The sequence below is a fragment of the Vidua chalybeata genome, chromosome 8, assembly GCF_026979565.1.
Source record: "Vidua chalybeata isolate OUT-0048 chromosome 8, bVidCha1 merged haplotype, whole genome shotgun sequence".
NCBI lineage: Eukaryota > Metazoa > Chordata > Aves > Passeriformes > Viduidae > Vidua > Vidua chalybeata.
In genome coordinates, this window is record NC_071537.1 from 28510211 (window position 1) to 28524651 (window position 14441).

Sequence of the window (14441 nt, forward strand, 5' to 3'; positions counted from 1 at the left end):
TATTCATCAAATTCCTACAATCAAACATTAAAATCAATACTGTTCCTCTGGGGACAAGATGGAGAGACAAATATAATGACTTTACCTATGTAAAAGGCTGCATGTAAAATATTTGTAATTGAGCAAAAAGCCTGATCTCAAATGCTTAAAAATATATGGCCAGGGCAGCAAATGTGATTGGATTTCTTATAATCTAATCATTTTCATCCATATGTGGCTCCCAATCTGTTTAGGATTGTTAAAATTCCTGGATATTGTAGTGCCTTCCCCAGGGGACGCTGGGAAGAGCTCTGGACAGCCTGGGCCAGATGGGATGCCAGTGACTCCAGCCAGCAAAGGCAGAAAAGAGGACAGTGGTTAACCCCTCCTCTGCCAGCCACCAGAGAGGAGATCTGCACAGGGAGATCACTGCAGCCTGCTTTCCCATGCTGCAAAAGGCAGGTTTTGTTTTAAAGCTCTCAGGAGCAAACTGGTGCAGCCCATGGGGACAAACAAAGCAAGGACCAACAATCACATCCTTCTGAAAAACTGTTCAGTGCTGTAGGTGGAATCTGGGGTTGTTTTCAAACTCCCCTGGCTATGCAATGGAGGGAGGGCTCCCAGCAGCCAAGAGGAAAGTGAAATGCTGTAAATGAAACCAGCACCTACGAGATTAAAGGCTCTTGGTCAGACTGAAGGTGTTTTTAAAAACCTTATGGACTTGCTTAGGATCAGAGAGCATTGAAAGATGCATGAAAGTCAGCAGGCCCCTGCTTGTTTTAAGAACAACAGTCTGGCTGCTCAGCATTCCCTGCCCCTCTCTAACCTGACACTGAAAGGAGTGACCCAACACTTCAGAACCTCCACCACAGGAAACACTTGGATGCTCCTTGTCCACCAGGCTGGATTCATTCTATTCATACAAGTTTAATCCTTTGTCATATAAAGCAATGCTGTAGCTAAAAACAAAACACAGGATTATCCTATTAGAACAATGTACTGATTATAGACAGCACCACTTCATTCTGCCTGTGACTTTCTTACCTGAGATAACCAGCAGTTTTCAGCTAAGCTGCAAACTTCACCTTATTTTTCCATACCTGCCCAAACCATTATGCTGCTTTGATGACTTCTAGGGAATTCTGTAGGTATTTTCTAAGGAATTATTTAACAGGATTTAACCTAAAATCCTGGAAACCTAGGGGCTATGGTAAAAGGAAATGACAGTAGCAGCTCAGGACTTTCAGTATGTTTTCCTCTTTAATTCATAGAGAAGCTGTCAATGTAATACTGACTCCTAGCCGAGTACTTGAAGACCTTTCGGTTGCACTGAATTTACACTTGTGGAAAAACACATTTACCCTAAAGATAAGGATTTTTCCCATAAAGTTGAATGTATTAACCTCAGAATCAATCTCTCACATCCTGCAAAATCAGCTTTGCACAGGAGATATTCCCTACATCATATCTATAATTTCTTGACAGACTCATCTGAGCAATTAAAACCATTCTTGAAAACATGGAATATGAGAACAGTGAGGAACAATCAGTCCGTAATATTTATTTTGCTGGACACTAGAAGACACTTCAAGACCCTGTTTAGTTTCAACAGCAACAAAAGCAGATATGTTCAAGTGCCAGCATCCTATCCTGGGGAGAGACTGTTGAGGGAAAACTCAAGGAATGTTAGTGGATAGCAATTATCACTGTATCATTCCCTGGAGAACCTTTCAACACAGACATGCCATAATAGGAGCTACAGGTCCAAAGTGTAGATCACTGGCTTTTAATCCTACAAACCCACTATGCACTGCCAGGACAAGCCACCCTAAAAAAACCATTCCTATGTTCTCACCTGAGTACAGGCTGCAGGAAAAGTTCAAGTCTGCTTTTGACTTAGAAGAAATTCCCTGTCTCTCCTGCTTATTAATGCCTCTGAATAGGAACAGACTTAGGGCTTTTCTCATTTGACAGTCCTTTGCATTGCCAGGATTTGACAAAACCTGGAAGAAATAAAAGCAGCTGCCTGACTGAAATACCCTCAATAGGTTTTAAGTGCCAGACTTTTGCTTAGGATTGACTTTCACAGCTTCAAAGGAAAGTGTGATTCTTTCTGGAGCCCAGCTGTGTGTCTAGAATATTTTTTGAGCAATAATACTAACCAGAAGTACATTAACTCATCAAGGACATATTGGCTCCAGTAACTATCAAGCAATGATTTGGACAACCTTTCCACTTGGGAGGGGATTTTTACAGAAATTTGCATTCCCCCAAACCATAGCCTTAAGGGCAACTCAGATTCTTTCACTAAGAGGAATAGATTGCAACTTGAAGCTGTTGAAAAGGCAGAACATGTTGGGGATGCTATAATTCCCATCATTAGACATCCATAGCTACTTCTGCTCGGGGCTGTGAAGGAAGTTTATACAGGAAGATTAGTTCAAAAAGCATTTTGCAGGCAGACAGGTAGCTGGGAGCCAAAGACTAACAATTCTACCTCGGTAGTTGATAGAATACATATGTGCATGCGTAAAAGAAAGGGAGAATACTGCTCATCTCATAACTGAAAGATTAGATTTCTCTTTCCCCATGCATTTTTAATTTGCTTACAGAGTTTCATGAAACAGAACTCCCTAGGCTGGGCTGGGGGCACAGGGAAGCTGTCTGTGCTTGGGAACTGCCAGAATTAGCAGCTGATGCAGCTGGGTGATGGATGGAAGACATTGCAGCCCTGTTCCCACTCTCCCCTGTAGCACAGGGAGGACTGGAGCTTTCCTTGCCCTTCCCACACACAGTTTCCTGATGGAGGTGACCAAACCAGCTCAAAGCAGCTTTGCCAGGGCAGGCAAAGTCTTCAGCAGAAGTACCCATGGTCCATTTTTTGCATCTCCTTGCCAAGAACAGCAGTGGGATACAATTCTCAGAGCTGTGCTCTGTGGGGTGAGCCAGGGTGAGCTTCCAAACATCCCTGTGCAAGGCATGCCATGAAACAGCAACCAAATGCTGCAGGCAGGGCCTGCTGTGGGACAGTGCTGCCAAGACTGCAGGACACTCCCCTGGCCTGCAGAATCCCTCACCTGAGTACAGAACTCTGGACTGCAGTTCCAGGAAATGAACATCTGAAGCGTCTTTGAGAGCTTCAAGCTAAACCCCCGAGTCTGGCTTTTTGCTCCCATTTCAAAGCAGCTCCTTTGTTTCAGCATTACTGATCTTTTAGCAGAGCCACTACATAACTGAGTATAAATCAAGTCTCTGCTGTCAAAGTTGCTCCATCTCTCACATTTGTGAAAGGTGTGGATGGGCAGCAGGGTTGGAACAGAAGCAGGATCTCTGAACAGCCCTCCTGAAGTCACCGACTCAGCTCTGAGGGGAGCAGAGCCTGCTCATTACAGAGTTTTCTACTGAAAAGGCCATTGTACCTATTTTTTGCCAAATCAAGGACTGATTTATCCCTGTTGTAACTTCACTGAGTTCAGTCAAGCTACACAAGTCATGAATTTAGCTCTTAGCTTTCTCCATAGAGAATACTTTTTTCCCCTTTGATAGTGCTTCAGTGAGCCTCTCAGAAAATTTATGAGCACAGATTCTGCTCCAGCAAAGCATGTAAGCAGACACACATGGGAAGTACGTGAGAAATTGTCCAGAGAGGAGCTGGATTATTTCCATACTTACACCATCACCAGCCTTTTTCACCTGACATCCTTGCTCATGTTTTATTCGGTGCGAGACACAGAGCTCCTTCAAGCATTTGGCTTCCAACTCTGAAATGATGGCCAAAGGGAAGACTCCCCTTGCCTTCCCTGGAAGCTTAATTTGCTGAGGTTAATGGTTTGTTTTGATGGCAGTGGGGAGGTTTGGAGAGGACAAGACAGAGTCCATCCTTTTTACAACAAATACATCTACTCTGTCCAGATTTTGAGATTTTACCAGACACAAGTGACATCTGCTTCTGAGATTTGCCCAGAGATAACCCTGCTTAGCACTGGTTGCTGGCCCACAATTCTCCCTGCTGACTTCCACCCCTGAATCCCTCCAAATTCCCAGCAAAACCAGACTGTAGACCCTGCACTTATATCGTGACCGATATTTTTTTCTGTGCAAATAAATTTCATGGTCTGTTTTCAGGACACATTTTTGATGCACCTCACCCGACCTACATTTCCCTCTTCCAGGCCTGCTCTGGGACCTTACTGGACTCTGCACCAACATCTTTCTCTCCTGCTTCTCCTCCATTAAGGAAACAGTTTGGCTCTGGCTAGGTGCTTACATTTTCATTAGTTCCCAGATCTGTTACACAGACTCGACCTGGGCTGGATTTCACACCAGAATGATGGTTTGTCTGGCAGACCCTGTTTACCATTTATCCTGCTTGTGCCAGTTTTCTAGCATACATCCAGCAGTGTCCCCACATAGCTCCACGGTGCCAATGCCCTGATCACACAGTGCCTGAATCAAGGCTCCCACATGCTGTCCCATTTTAAAAGCCCAGTTGCTCAGCAAAACTTTTCAGAAAAAAAAAAAAATTCGTGACCACCTTAATTATTCTTGCCATATTCTGCACTGTAAATATTTCTCTTACATTGGTTGATGAGCAAATTTACATTTTCAGAAGGAACTGCTGTGCAAAATCTGTTGAAACCTCTTTCTACTTCTCCATTATCTGCCCCTCTTCTTAGCAAACTTTTAGTCTTGGGAAGGCTTAAACAATCTAACTCTGAATCAGGGAGACAGTAATAAAGGGTTAGTGCAAGCCACTCTTCAAACACTGGGCAAGAGACTTTATTTAAAAATAGAGCCTCCCTACAATATTCTGCCTTTGTCCCTTGCAAAGTGCCTGCCTGGAAGCTCATGCAGCTTCCTGGGGCTTGCCTTTCTGAGCAGGCATCCCCACAGGACCAATCCCAGGGCATCTTTCCTGACAGCCCAGGCCAAGAAGTATGAGCAGCCTGTGAATCCTGGCCATACACTGCTCTCACTCAGCAGGAGTGGTCTGAAAAGAACCATGGCTTTGCTACAACTGCTTTGTAGCCCCAATAAGCAAGTGCTTGGCTTGCTGTGAGCCACTTCCCATGCACCCTTTTGCTGCCTCCTCCCTCAGCCACACTGCTTTCACATCAGAAGTGCTCCCCCAGCCCAGACACTTTTGGGGTTTCATTCTTACACGGCCTCTCTAATCCAAGGAAACTGCTCAGCTCTATTCAGTAGATTTCTGACAGCCTTCAAAGGATTGCTAATTCCAGGCTGCTTTAAAAAACCAGCATTCTCTCCCTTGCAGCTTTTTTTGCCTTTCCTACTTTAGGTCAACACTTGTTGGGCCCATAAAGCATCCCAGCAGGAACTCAGCACACCTGAAATTATCTGGAGCTTCTGCAGTGCTGAGGGAAGGAGATCACACACGCCTCGGCAGGGCCATCACGCTGCTAACACAGAAGTGGCTTTCTGGAGGAGAGTGGTGCACCCCTGGCTGGCTTGGATTAAGGGCTGACAAGGGTTAACAGTGTTTGCTCCTCTCTCCATCTCACCCCCTCCTCCTCACTGTGCATTTCAGTCACAGAGTGCTCCCTGGCCAGGCAGTGCTGGGATTAGGCTGCCGGAGCAGCCTGGCTGACACTCGGTGCAGGAGCAGCGTCCTGGGCTCGGCAGGCAGCGCGCCCCAACTGCTGCACAGCCCCAGCAACTGAAGGAACAACGACCAGCACTTGGGAGATTGCACAACTGGGCAAGTTTAAAACAACCTTTGAAAACACCCAACTGAAGAAAGCACCAAAATCCTGTTGTGGCTTTGTTTTTTGGGTTTTTTTTTTTCTTTTCTTGAAGGACCGCAAGCGTTTCAGTTGCTATGTCTGTTCAGGAGCCATATGGAAAAATCAGTTCTGTCCTGTTAAACTGGTTGCACAGTTCTGATTTTCATCTGCCTACAGAGATCTGAAAAGTCTATGTTCTTTTACGCTTTTTTGGCAAAGAAAGCAAGTGGTCTGAGGATCATCTAGCCAGGAACAAAATAGGTAAGTACAGTATTTTTTGTGTAACGTATTTCCAATAGTCTGAGAATATACTGTTTGTGTAATTAAGTGAAAATAGCCTTTGGGATGATGCTCTCTTGGGGATAAGCTGATTATAGGTTTGTTGATCGCTTGGTTTGTTTGTTTTCCTGGACAAGAAAAGCTGGGCTGCTGTGGTATCAGTGTGGCTTGCAAGATCCTGTCATTTAAGCAGCAGAAAGACTTTTTAAAAAATCCTCTCCAAAGCACAGAGCAACTCAGATTCCACTGTAAAAGGTAAAGCAAAATATTTGGGGTTCTATTTTAAATCTGTAAGCTATAATTAGACTAGAGGAATAACCAAGTGGCAAAGTGACTCAGAGTCAAAAGGAAAAGCTCCGTTATAAGAGCATTAAAATGGAATTGATATGGAAATCTTAACTATTCTTTCAACTTGTTCAGATGGTTGTTTGAGCCTGCATTCAACCAAGTGCAAAAATAGTACAAACAGGCAGAGAATAAACCAACTTTTTCTGGATGTTGAGAGGGACATTGAGATGACCTGGTAAACCATAATTTCCATAATCATCTCACTGATACTAAGGATGTGCTTGAATATGGGAATCCCAGATTTTGTACATAAGAACCTACAGATGTATTCAATGCTGTACTTAAATGTATGTTTGAAATGGATTTTAAAAGGAAGGGGTCCTTTTATAAAGTCACTTTAACTGCAATGGACAGCAGGTGTGCTGAAGTGGAGATTTGACTGCCTAAAATCTTCCACACTTTTACAGGCACTATGGGGAAAGAGCTGATCTCAGAAAGAAATAAAAATTACAAAGAACTGAGCCTTTGTCTTGTATGCTTTCTCCCCTCACCAGCCAATAACCAGATTTAAGAAGGATCTTTACTCCTTGCTGCTCTTGAGATGCAATAGGCTACATTTTCCTCAAAAAAGGGATCTTGCACACAGAGCTCCCTCTGCTTTCCAAATCCCTGAGCTACAGCTGGCACCTGTATTAAAGGTCTCTGCCCCTTCCACTTTCATACTTTCTGAAACTGAACGTGGCAGACAAAGGAGCTGTAAGTTATAATCAATGACTGCACATAGTGCACTGACAGTTTCCTGTCCTAACTGGAGCCTCCTCCTCTGTGTAGCTCTGGGCAATGCACACAGCAGTTTAAATAACATCAGTATTTGCTGGGGACTGGTTTTGTACTTTTCTTTCATAGATTCCAAGCTAATAAGGCCTGTTGAAAAAAGGGACATAGGTGATTTTTTAAAAATCTCTTGCCAGAGTGAATACAAGACAGTTGTTACAGTTCCAGTGAGCAGCAAATGCTGAGACAGGCTGGAAGTGATGCAGATATGAGAATGATAAGCAACACAAAGATCTAAGATCAAGATTACTGCCCTACAGTGATAAAGCCTTCTTCCAAATGAGATCCACAGAGCTTAAAATCTAAGTACCAGTTCAGGGATTCTTATCCAAGATTCTCCACCTTTGACCAAACAGTATCTTACACAGCTCTGGATAAGTTACAATGATCCTCTTATCTACACATACCTACTGTCCCAGTGGACAAAATAAAAATTCAGTGATCTCTGATAGAGCAGCAGAAGCAGGGTTTGGGACATAGGGACCTCCTGAGAGTTTTAAAGGGACAATTCCATTACAAATAGCTCAGCCTAGAAGTTTAGTAAGTGAACATCACAAACCAGAAAAATCTTTTAAATGTGATTTTCTACTCATTCCGACAGTAGTAAAAATATTTTTTTAATAATTGTCATGTTGCACTTGTGCTGCATTAACTACATTTTTTTTCCTCTAATCAAAGACTTCATAGCAGTTTCTGAAATTAAATCTTTGCAGAAAGATCCTCTGAGGAATATTTCTGTGAACTTTAAATAACTCAGCAAAATGGAGACTTGCACTATTTGAATGCCTGGCTTGCTGGGACTATAACAAATACCAGGAAAAACACAGAAAGAGAAGGTCACGTTACTTTCTCTCCTATGACAGCCATTTCTATTTACTTTTGTCACCCCACTTTGCAGTACTGAAGATGTCCTGGTTCTGGTTTTATCTTCCTCTCCATCTTCTCATGGCAACTTGTTTGTGCCATTCCATAAAGGCACCCACCACCAGCTCCCAACAGAGCTTCAAGAGCAATCTCTTCAATTTCTACCACTCCCTGGTACTTGCAGATGGTAAGGAAACTACAATTCACCTGCTGAAGGATATACCCAAAAGGTAAGAGCAAATCAGCCACTCCTATTCTCTGATACCTCCCCGTGTCACTGGGAATTGCACACTATCCCTGTGTACCTGCAGGGCTCTATCAGGGCACAGTGAAATGCCAGAAAAATGCCCCACTCCTCAAGGGTTCTTACACTGCCCAGAATCTGGAATGAACCTCTGAGACGAAATTTCAATTCCTGTACACATTTCAGCAGCCTGCTGCCGTGTTTGTCAGAGCAGCAGCAGAACTGATACAGGATGGGCAGGCTCCAGCAGCTGTTTGTGTCACAAACAGCCCAGCTTCAGGTCTGCAGAGACAGCAGCCGTCCTACATTCATGGTGAGATACAAACATTTCACCCAGCAAATTCACTGCCCCAGAAATCAATAGAGTATCTGCACAGACATCATATCAGGAAAACTTCTGCCACTGTCCTGCACACTAAAAGTGTTTTTGCTGAGTGGCAGTACAACTTGCTAAGATCAAAAGTGCTTTGCATGTGGAAATTCCACATTCTTCACATATCTTTCCAAAATATCTGAAAAGTCTTCTGCCATACCCAGATACGTAGGTGATGTAGATATTACAACCAGCACTGCATCTGGGTAGCAAAGATCAATCTTGCTTGTTTGGGAAGAGATGCACTTTGGACAGAGACCAGCAAATACAGATTTTGACACACACCCGAGTGGCCATGGAGCAGAGGGTGAGCCAGATTGCTCAGCCTTCATGTGCATTGCACAGAAAAACTGGAATGTGGCATGTGTTATATAATGTGACCATGCTCACAAGAACAGAACTAGGAGCTCTCCTAGTTAAGGAACAAGGGATATTGAAACAAAAGGGAGTTTTTCTATGTTCTTGCAGCATAATATTAAGACTGCAATTAGGAAATAGTTTAGCATGATCAGGAAGGTTCTTTTGAACCCTAGTCATCCAAACAAGCGAGGACAAGTTTTGGCTGAGAGTAAAAGACTCAAGAATGTGGAACTGATTCCAGTGAAGCTCCACTCTGGCCTAGGAGCCATACCCTGAAAGTAAGCCACACCTCCAGACTGACAGGGTCTATCCATAGCAAATGTGCTTGTCTCACTGGTGAACAACAAAAAAACCCTTGGATTGCCAATTGCCTTCATTGAAGTGCAGAGGCACCCAAATCCAAACATTTATATGGCCAAGTCCATACATTATACAGCCTGTATAAAAACAACAGAAATAAAACAGAGCAAGACAAGAGGTTGAGCTTTTTCAAGGCAGGAATCAAAACCTGACCAAAGAGACTGATGTCACTTTGTGGTGCTCATGCATAGCAGCCTCTGACACAAAGGCAATCAAGGCAGAAATGCCAACAGCTGGTTATGGAGAAGGCAGTCAGCTAAATCACATCCTTTACCCAAAATAACCAGCTAAGGATGAGATACAATGTTCATCTAAAGCATGGGAAAAAAACTTAGATGGAAAAATATTGCCTCAAGTGGATAAGTCTTTCAGCAAATATATATGGATTAAAAAAAAAAATACCCCACAGCCTGTTTTCTTCCCACAGCCTAAGACTGCAGACACCCATCATCCCTTTGTTGACTGAACCTCAGAGAACAGTCATTTCTACTCAGAACAGAGTGACCCATGTCAGAGTAGCTGATTACAAGGAGCTTTGGGCAAAGCTGAATTCCCTGATGCATTGCCTCTATTTCTATTCACAATTACAGGTACCACTTTGTTTTGGAAGAGGGCAGGGCCCTTGCCCCTTTCTCGGTAACAGTGACTCCCTGTGATGTTCCCATTGAGTGGAGCATATTTGTGTACAAGTCTCCACCAGGAAAAGCAACACCAGGTAAGGCCTTCAGTCTGCCGAAGCAGAGGCAAAGAAAGCACAAGTTACTCACAGATAAGTGTGTTACAGGAAATTTCCCACAAGCCTACACATTTTGTGGTTCCCTCCTTTAAATTGCCATGGACTGACCCAGTCTCCATGGGTAAAACATGGAAACCCATCAGATCTTGCCCTCAACACAAATAAATTAAGGATTAGATATTAAAATGTCTATATCTAAGGTTAATATTTGGGAACAACAGCAGGTCCTCCAGGCTGTACAAACAGACCAACTTCATAAGTTTTTGGTACTGGGCCAAACTTCCCTTTGCTGCCTCAGTTATTTTTTTGTGGCTTAGGTGACTTGAGACAACTATTTGTTCCTCATGTGAAGCAGAGAAGATTTAGCCATTTATTCTTGTCACATCCTACCATGGCAATGGCTACTATACTGCCTTTACCCTTAAAGGAAATTCCTTTCTCTTGCATGATTTTTTGAATTAATTTTTAAAATTTGAATTTGAAATTTTAAAAATCTAAAAGCTGCCATTAATATGTTCTTACCTGTCAGGCAGGTACACCTGACTGAGGAGTTCAAATTACACTCCTTTGAATTGATAAGTTTTCCCTCTTCATGACACCATGGCCTAAAACTAATCCACCAAAGGGGGAAAAAACCTATCATAGATATAATGAGTCTCCTTAAAGTACCCTAAGAGATAGCAAATAGAAGAAAATTGTAGGGGCATCAGGCATAATACATGCCAAGCTTTTGCAAGTTGTGGTTTCATAATTACAGTATTTTTGAAAACATAATTCTACAGCTGCACTGCTAAAATAAAAGCTTCTCAAATTTTAATTTAATAAATTGCCAGTAGCAACATATTTTTACTAAAACATATTTTTAGTTATAATTGCTGCTTTCAAGAAGAAAATATAATGTTCCCTAACAGTAAAATCTTGTATGATGTATGATGCTTTATTTCACATCTTTTAAAACAGAGGTTACAAATCTGCTTTTTTTTTGCCTGCAGGTGACCATGATACACAAGAGGTGTCCAAATCTCACAGGACTTCAAGCATGGTGACCACTATCTTCAACTACAAAGGAAATTCTGTAGAGACTTACATGGGAATGTCTTCCCATTCTGCCCTTTACCTGCTCGAGTTCTTATCCACCGAGAGGGACACGCACATTACCGTATACTTAACAACTGACACCACGTCTGGGTACCTCTACCCAGAGCTTCCAGTGGATCCACGCATAGATGTGATTGGCATCGGCCACACAACAGTGACTCTGGCCTGGAAACACAGCCCTTCTGTCCTGCAGCACAGGGAAAGCATCCAGTACTGTCTCCTAGTTAATGAAAAGCACAACTACAAGAGCTTGTGTGCTGCTGAGACGGCCATCAGATCCTCTGGAATGAAGCTGCCACCCACCTTAGCTCTGTCCCTCTCTCCGTACCTTCTGGAGCCGCAGCAGGTGATGATATTGTCCAACAGCGAACTGAGCATCATCAACAAAGTGAGCAGTGGGGAAGTCAGGCAGGTGTGCATGGGCACCAAGAACACCTACACAGTGGCCAATCTCAGCCCCAGCACTCAGTACTACTTTGATGTTTTTATTGTCAATCTCCTCACAAACGCCAGCGCCGCATACACCGGGACATTCGCCAGGACCCTGGAAGAACCTGAGCCCAAGGTGACAGAGCTGAAAGATGGCAAAGTGATTCATGTGGTCCTGGATGGGAAAAAGCAGAAATTCTACAGTCTGCAGTACCAGGCGAAGCACAAGAAAATCCACTTCACCTTTCAGTTGTGCCGGGGCCAAATACGGGTTCACATAACAAGAAATGGCAAAACAGTGGCGTCAGAAAATCTCTCTGGGCTGAGGTATTTCTCCCTGAAGGGAAAGCTGCTGGACACCTATTTGGTGCAGCTGAGGTCCACAGAGGAATCTAACTCTTCTGTGAAGGTACAGGCCTCCCCCCATTTCCACAAGCCCTTATTCCCACTTCTTCCAGAGAGCTTAAAAATCAAATCCTTCAGTAAACTGAGAACGTGCAGGTCTGTGACCATTGCCTGGCTGGGAACACAAGAGGAGAGCAAGTACTGTGTGTACAGAAAAAGGATTGAGGAGGATCAGATCTGGAGGGAGCTGCAGAGTGCAGACAGGTGCTCTGGGCCTGAATCTCGGCACAAATCAGAGAAAGTGCTGTGCAAGTACTTCTATGATCTAAACCTCCAGCGAGCCGTCACCACAGAGACCATCAAAGGGCTGGAGGCAGGGACACTCTACTTGTTTGATGTTTATCTCTTTGGGCCATCTGGCATCCCTGTCAGATATCACAGCAAAGTTGTGAAGACCAGGAAAAAATGTTGAAGGTTTTGAATGAAAGTTTTGAAGTGAATTAATGCAGCAGTATCGAAATCTACAGCAATCCAAATCAAAGCCCCTGCAGTTTGAACTATGCTGACAAACAAAAAATTGAAAGCAATAATATTCTACAGCAAAACACATCTTAGATGATTACACATCTTCTCTCCTGTTAAGGTGGGGTGCTTTTTTTCTTTCCCTGTCTCATTCAAACATTAAAAACAGAGCTGTGAAACAAATTCATACACATGGAAATAAAATAGCCCAAGAGTACCCATGAGAAATAGACTGGTTACCTAAAATGCTTTGAAATCCAGCACAGAGGTGATGGGAAAATGCCTCACACGAAGCACACATCATTTTTCAAGTCCCAGAGAGTTTTCCACTTTCTGTAACTCACGTGGCAAACTAAGAACTGAGAGACCCCACAAATCAGACTGCTCTTGAGAAACAAATTCTTCACTGCTTGAACAAGAAAGGAAACAAAAAGAAATTGAAAAAGCAGTGGGACTGATGTATAGCTCCATGCATTGAGTAAAGCAGGCTGAACTACATCTTCCCCTATTACCTGCATGCTTGCTTGGTTTCATTCCTACAGAGAAACTGTGCTTGGTTAGAAACAGACAAAATTCAGGCCAAGAACTGGCTCTGGATCTGGCTTTTCTCAGAAGTGTGCAAATACACTGCTGTGCTACTGCCCACAGAGGAAAGCAGCAATTGAGGAATCTTGCCATGGAAAGATTTATCATCTGTAGGCTCTGATATGGAGCCCATGTTTATGACTCTGTGACTTCTGACTGTAATATATTCATTCTTTGCATCCTTAAGCCAGCCTGTATCAATGAATGCATTGCTTTGAGAAAAATTAAATGTGGCTTTCCTACTAAAGATCATGGAAGGAAAATATTTGTAGTAAAAATTCTGACAAACATTTTGGTTGTCTTGTTTCCATGATTGCCTCCCATATATGACACAAGACAGTGCAAAAAAAAAAAATTAAGTCTTCATAAACTCCCTTAGGTTCATTTTCAATTATCAGTAGAAAGTATTTTGCATGTAGGCTCTTGGCAGGCCCAGAATTTACATACAAAGAGATACAATAGCTTCACTAACCCAGAGGTTGCCAGAGAAATCTTGCCTGTAGTAATTCTTTTTCCTCTACAATTACACTAAGCACATACATAAATGATTAAATCCATTATTGTGTATTTGAGTCGTTCTCTTGCAATTCAGGGTTGTCAAAGTCCCAGTTTGCTCTGAGCAATTATTCCACCCAAGCATGTTTGGAGGCCCTTGGTAAGGACAGAATCAGTCTCGTGTGCAGGATGAGGGTTGGGATTCCTGCTCCAAAGACTCTCAGCCCTGTGCGCCCTGTCCAGGGCACTCTGTGACTGTTCAGCCCCAGATGAGGGGCTCAGGCCTCCCCAGGGATCAGCTGCAGTATCTGGGCTTGGCTGGGCTTTGCATTCCTGCAGGCGCTGCTCTGGACTGAGCAGTGCCACAGCAGGAGCCACGTGCTCTGCAGCCTCCTGTCCACACTCCACAGCCTTTTGGCTAATTACAGGGGCTGGCAGCTGCTCTGCCTTCATTCCAAGGCAGGCCCATTTGCCTCCTGCCAAAAATAGTCTGAGCTCAGAGAGCAACAGAGGTCATCTCTGCTTGGAAATCTCAATGTTTTCTGCCTTCCTATTCAATTTCAGGCACTTATATTGTGGATGAATTTCACTTAGATGCCCTACAACTGACTGTAATAACAATCATAACTATAGCAGAGGAACAGCAAGATCTGTCTAACTGCAGATACAATATATTTTTAATCCTCTGCCCTCAGTCTGGCAGACCATTAACCCTTGCTTTTGCCCTCTATACAGAAATGCCACCAAAAAGTCTTTTGGAAGAAGATACATTGGCACCTTCACCAGCACCAGTGTTTCTACTAAAGCAGGTTTTTTTACAATGGAATTGGCCTTGGGCTTCTCAGTAATATCCTGATTTAAGGCTGTAGCAAGAGATGTGAGGAAGGGATAGGAGAGCCTAAAAGA

The 14441-nt window shown here is 43.3% G+C and overlaps 1 protein-coding gene across 1 annotated transcript; it reads left to right on the plus strand.

The window, feature by feature from the left end:
* The first annotated feature begins 5589 nt into the window (after window positions 1-5589).
* On the plus strand, window positions 5590-13319 carry LOC128791522 (protein NDNF-like). Its single transcript, XM_053949241.1, has 4 exons — window positions 5590-5984; window positions 8023-8218; window positions 9916-10040; window positions 11054-13319. The coding sequence occupies exons 2-4, from the start codon at window positions 8031-8033 to the stop codon at window positions 12403-12405; spliced, it is 1665 nt and encodes a 554-aa protein (XP_053805216.1). The 5' UTR covers window positions 5590-5984; window positions 8023-8030; the 3' UTR covers window positions 12406-13319.
* The last annotated feature ends 1122 nt before the right edge of the window (window positions 13320-14441 follow it).

Excerpts from the sequence above, each read along its gene's own strand:
- LOC128791522 (XM_053949241.1), top strand. The coding sequence starts at position 8,031 with ATGTCCTGGTTCTGGTTTTATCTTCCTCTCCATCTTCTCATGGCAACT. Across the intron at positions 8,219-9,915 it reads CTGAAGGATATACCCAAAAG|GTACCACTTTGTTTTGGAAG; the intron begins GTAAGAGCAAAT and ends TCACAATTACAG. Across the intron at positions 10,041-11,053 it reads ACCAGGAAAAGCAACACCAG|GTGACCATGATACACAAGAG; the intron begins GTAAGGCCTTCA and ends TTTTGCCTGCAG.